At 48.9% G+C, this 6000-nt stretch overlaps 1 protein-coding gene across 1 annotated transcript in view; it reads right to left on the reverse strand.

Moving 5' to 3' along the window:
• ROR1 (receptor tyrosine kinase like orphan receptor 1) overlaps positions 1 to 4033 on the reverse strand; it is a 135940-nt gene extending 131907 nt beyond the window's left edge. The window contains exon 1 of the mRNA XM_079314063.1: positions 3798 to 4033. Coding sequence (XP_079170189.1) covers positions 3798 to 3900 — 103 coding nt within the window. The 5' untranslated portion in view covers positions 3901 to 4033. The remainder of the gene's footprint in view (positions 1 to 3797) is intronic.
• Positions 4034 to 6000: the final 1967 nt, after the last annotated feature.

Raw genomic sequence — 6000 nt, forward strand, 5'->3', positions numbered from 1 at the left:
ATTATATTCCCTGGGGGACTTCAAAGAACTTTACTATTAAATAATAGTAATATTTAGAGCTTTATCATTACATCACACACTAGTAATATATATTTAAGCTGAAATTGTTCTGTTTTTCCACCTTGGCAAAATTCAGAGCCCCCCCTGGCTACCCTGTTGTTCCAGCCCAATTAAATGACATTAAACATGTCCAAGCCTCTCACATGCCACACTCCTGGCAAGGACAGCAGTGACTCTGCTTGTAAACAGACAGAAAAAAAAAATTGTAACTTCCTCTGCAGCACCTGACCAAATGAAACTTTACACCAAATGTAGAATTTCAGGAATTTTAAAGCTCTTCATCATAAAGGATGTAAAACTGCAGTCACCACCCCCAGCAGCATCCTTCAGCAAGCACCAGCGTTTTGTTGTTATTTACAAAGAATCATTGACAGCTGCTCTTATTTACTCATTTCACTGCTGCTCCATTTATAAATGTGCAGATTCATTGACTCTCAATATCTCCTTGATTACAATGAAAAAGAAACAAGAAAAGCCCTGCAAAGCCATTTCATTATCCAACTCAGAATTTCTGCGAGCACAACTTTAGAGAGTCCATTTCCAGACACGGGGTTTGCTAATTTTTAAAAGCAGAAACCCGGATCAAAGACAGTAAAAGCACTGGATTTGCGAAGCGTTTCTATGGGGAGGAGTGTCGGAAGGCAGGCTGGGTGATCGCTGCCACACCTCCACCTCTGGCCCGGCTGTCAGACTCTCCAGCTGTGCCAATTTCCCCTGGGAGCAGCAATTTTCCCAATTTTCCCCTGGGAGCAGCAGCAGCATCCCCGGGACACCCAGGGCAAGGTGAGACAGCAGGAAACACCACAAACAGACTCCAAAAAAACACTTCTTGAGACAAAACATTTCACACAACCAACCGTGTGAACATCCAGTTCGCAGTTGAGGATGACTGAGAGGTTTTGGTTTTTGTTTTATTTCTTTTCCCAGGGCTTGGGGAAGGAAAGGTTTACACTTTTTCTTTTGTCTGAGTTAACTCTCTCTACACGTTTCTGGCTTGCAAGACAATCGCTGTGTGTAAAGCAGCTGCATTTAGTTAGAGATTTTTTTAAAAAGAGTTTTCAACTCCGAGGTGCTCTTTGGAGTCCCAGCAGACTGCTGGATTTCTACATCTGTTTCCAAAGAGCAGGATCCAGTGTCACACCTCAGGGAAACTCTTTTTTTCCTCCTCTCTTTGCCTACTTGAATCCATCCACAAGCTTTAAAATACTCCCCTGCCTACCTCTCATTTGCAACACTTTAAATCCCGGCGAGGTCGTAATTAACACAGCAGCTTCAGTAAAAGTTAATTACAGAAACAAAGAAACGATGTCCTGAAGATAATTTGCTTCTACTTCAAGCCACTTTTGTCAAGAAATACAAGGCTACAACCTCAAACAGTGACATCTACCCTCATCCTCTTAGAGGCTTAAGGCAACAAAAGCATTTTGTTTGTTTTTAAACTCATTCCTGGATAGTGGCTGAAGCAGCAGCCTGTGACCCAGAGATGAAACAATTAACCACAGGGACTAATCAAGAGCTGTGCAACTTTATCTCACAATTTGCAAGGAAATCAGCAGTACCCCTGTAATCTAAAATACAATCTAGAGAACTGTGGGTTTACTCCACGCTTTTAAAATGTTTTTCTGTTATTCACACTTCTTTCCTTGCGACTCCTCACAAAGTTACATCATCTGGAAGAGCAATAATGTAGCTGAACTGGGAATGTCAGAGACACATACTGCAAAAAAGTATCCAAGCTGGAGAGTTGCTGTTCCTTAAATCGAAATTCACCTTGTGCTTTTATTTGGGGACACTCGGGGCAGCCCGTGAGCACAAGTTAAAAGAATGAAGGTAAAAAAATGTAAAAAGCTTTTGGGGTTGTTTTGCTCCCTACGAGGAAAGGTCATGGACAAAAAGGCAGCAGCAGGAGACAGGGTCCACATTCTCTTTCTGAAAATGTCAGGGTTAAAGGGCTGAAGGTCTGGGCTGGGTTTCTGATAGAGCAAATTCAATTTACCCAATCACTACAGTCACCTTAAAGAAATCTGTAACACTTTTTTGTTCCTTTGCTTGTTTTTTTTTTAATTGGTGTTGGATGTTCAGGTTCCCTTATTCTTTCCCAAAACCTAGTTTGGGGGAAAACTTAGAACTGTGATAGATGTATTTCTATAAAAAATAAATAAATCACTTGATCTGCCCATGAATCCATGCTGTAAGCATTTGCCAAAGATATTATTTAAAATACAGGAAATACTTCACTGGGGAGAGTAAGTGTACATAATCACAGATCACAATCCAGGCTGGAAGGGAATGGAAGGATCACCTGGTCCAGCCTTTTGTGGCAAAGGGAACCTGGCTCAGATTATCCAGTCTCATCCTGGAAACCTCCAGCCATGGGGATTCCACCACATCCCTGGGTGATGGAATCATTCCAGTGAATTATTGTTCTCACTATTAAAAACCACTTTTTTATTTTGAGCTGATACTCCTGTTGGTGTAACTTGTAGTACATGACCTGTACTGTACTTGTTTCATTAATACATAATGTATAATAATGGTTATATTAATATATTCACATAAAGGTGAATTCATACTCTGCTTGGTACTCCCCAGCAGAATGCACAGGAAATAAGAAGAGGTCAGTTTCAGACCCAATGTGGTCAGTTGCTTTATGTTAATGGGGTTTTATTTTTCTCCTCCAGGCTCTTTGAAACATAAACAGTGTTGTCCTAAAGCTTTGAAATTACGTGAAAAAACAAGGGGGAAATCGCTTTTTTTTTGCCCCTTTAAAAAACACAACTATTTGTTAAGCATACACAGCATTCCCTGGAGACGGTAGAAAACAACTTTTGAAAATTTTCCCATTGAGATGTCACGAAGATTTCCGACCCCAAGCTAGAACTCATGCAGCGATTGAATCTGCACCACGAGACTCCTGGGACAGAAACCCCGGCACTGGGATGTGACAACAGTTAGCTACAAACACATTTTTATCAGAGTATTTACAGTTTGGGTTAAATTTTGGCTTTTTCATCAATTACTCTCTTCAGCGTTCGCTTTTTTTTTCCCACGTCTTTAAAGATTAAATAGAGATTATCACATATATTAAATACATATGATCAACCAGCACTCCTCAGAGGTGGGTTGTGACTGAAGTACCAGCACAAAACACTCCGGAGGAGCCGAACATCCAACTCTCGGTGAAATTCTCATACAGCCGTCCAAAAAACACTGCTCACTTTTTACTGACTTGGCCTGGAGGAATCAGCCCTTGCCCAATTCCAGCTATCCCAACTCCAAGGTCCCTTTATGCGCTGTGTTTTACACATAAATCCCTCGCAAAAAAAGCCTGGAATCAGAACCTCAATAAAGCAGAAGGATCGCGGGATAAACACCACTCGCTACAAGCAAAACGGAGACGCTTCCTTTTTGTTGCAAATAAATAAATAGCTAAACAAACAAACATTTTTGAGGGACACAAGGAGGGTGGGATCCCTGAGAGCCGGATCCGAGGGACGAGCGACAGCACACCTCGGGCACCATCAATCACGGACCGCAAAGCGGGACCGCTGCGAATGGTTACTCTGGAAATCCTTCCCGACCCCAACACTTGGAAAGAGCTTTTCAACCAAGCAATTAAACACACACCGACCATAACCCGCCGAGCTGGCTCGCGGGAGGCGGCGCGGGGGCAGCCGGGCTCCCCTGGCCCCGGCCCGGCTCCCCTCACGCCGGCCGGACCGCCGCGTCCCCCTTACCTTGCGTGGCGTCCCCGGGCTCGGCTCGGCTGCCCGCGCGCAGCAGCAGCAGCAGCGGCAGCAGCAGCGGGAGGCTCCCGTCCGCGCCGCCCGGCTGCTGCATTCCTGAGCCGGCGCTGCTCCCGCATCCACCGCGGGGCCGCCGCTGCTCCGTCCCGCGCTGTGCCGGCGGGCGGGCGGGGAAGGCGGGGAGGGAGCGGGGCCGGGACCGCCGCCCTCAGCGCTCAGCCCTCAGCGCTGCCGCTGTCACCGTGCCCGGCCCCGCAGCGCCCCCGCGCGGCCGCCGCCACCCGCCGCCGCCATTTTGTCGCCCCGCGGAGGAGCCGAGCGCCCTCAGAGCTGCTCGCGGCGGGTCCGGCGGAGCTGTGAGGGCAGCGGTGCGGGGAGATCTCCTTCCCTGAGCTGTGAGGGCAGCGGTGCGGGGAGATCTCCTTCCCTGGGCTGTGAGGGCAGCGGTGCGGGGATATCGCCATCCCTGAGCTGTGAGGGCAGCGGTGCGGGGAGATCTCCATCCCTGAGCTGTGAGGGCAGCGGTGCGGGGAGATCTCCATCCCTGAGCTGTGAGGGCAGCGGTGCGGGAATGTCGCCATCCCTGAGCTGTGAGGGCAGCGGTGCGGGGAGATCTCCATCCCTGAGCTGTGAGGGCAGCGGTGCGGGGAGATCTCCATCCCTGGGCTGTGAGGGCAGCGGTGCGGGGAGATCTCCTTCCCTGGGCTGTGAGGGCAGCGGTGCGGGGATATCGCCATCCCTGGGCTGTGAGGGCAGCGGTGCGGGGATATCGCCATCCCTGGGCTGTGAGGGCAGCGGTGCGGGAATGTCGCCTTCCCTGCCCGAGGCACAGGAATTCCCTGCGTGATTCCTTTTCACAGAATCACCTGCTGGGATTATCGGGTCCAGCCTGTGAGCACAGAGTCACAGAATTAGTTGGAAGGGAGCGCTGCGGTTGATCTGGTCCAGCCTCCATTCTCCAACACCCCCTAGCACATGGCATGGGATTGTCTCCAGAGGGAATATCTCCAGTGAGAGACACTCCACACTCTTCTCTGGACAATTTCAGTGCTTGGTCATCCACGCTGGAAAGGTTTCCATCACTTCCCGAGGCTGTGCCCTGCATCCAGTGGCCGCAGTCTGTGGGATTCCTGCACTTGGAGGGGCACACTTTACAGAATCACAGACGTGTTGAGCTTGGAAAAGAACTCCATGACCATCAAGTCCAACCTGTGATCAATCCCCACCTGCCCAGATCCCAAAAATGCTTTTCCCTCTCCCAGATTAGAAACTGAGATTTTGGGCAGGAGGTTTGGAGTTCCCTCCTGCCAACCGTGGATAACATTTTTGCTGGAGTTGGAGGACACTACCAAAGCTGGCTGAAGCTCCTAGGAGTGATAACTACTTTCCATCCAGGAGAATGATCACATTCCTGGGATGTTTAGATTAGGTTTAGGATTTCAAAAGTTAGCAACCGTTTAATAAAAAGCTCATAAACAGAGTGGAAACAAGGACAAGATTAAAGGAATTTCCTCCTCACTTCCTGCTAGATCAGATCCCTTAGGCTTTTCTTCTGCCATATGAGTCTTGTATTTCTTGTCAGACACTAATAGCGTTTCAAGAGGAGGAAGAAACCCAGATAAACATCTGGCAGCGTGTTAGGGAAGGAGATTGAGGTCTGGAACCACCTTCTCCTCACACATACAAACACGCACTTGTACCTGCTCCCAGCAGCCAGGAAAAGGACAAGAGATTATCCTCCTCCTCCTTGGGAAAACTGACAGATAAACAAACATGGGTGAAATGGACAAGGCGAGCCAAGCCTGCTGTGGTTTGGGATCTGCTGTGACACATGGAGGGACTGTCAGCTGCTGGGACCTGAGTGAGTTTCTGCTGCTTTAGCACCATCCCTAATCCAGGTGAGCAAAGCAGGCCCAGCTCCAGCCAAGACCATCAGGTGAGTTCATGGTGGTCAGGCTGAGAATCAACAAGAGCTCAGGGGCCATTCCTCAGGAGCCATCCCAGCAACACCAGACATTCTAGGAATTGTGACACAGCAGATCTGTAGGGATGAGACAGCTGAGGGGAACAGGGATCAGACAGGGCTGAGGGGAACAGGGATGGGACAGGGATGAGGGGAACAGGGATGGGACAGGTCTGAGGGGAACAGGGATGGGACAGGGCTGAGGGGAACAGGGATCAGACAGGGCTGAGG

This window comes from Erithacus rubecula (genome assembly GCF_903797595.1).
Source record: "Erithacus rubecula genome assembly, chromosome: 10".
Taxonomy (NCBI): Eukaryota; Metazoa; Chordata; class Aves; order Passeriformes; family Muscicapidae; genus Erithacus; species Erithacus rubecula.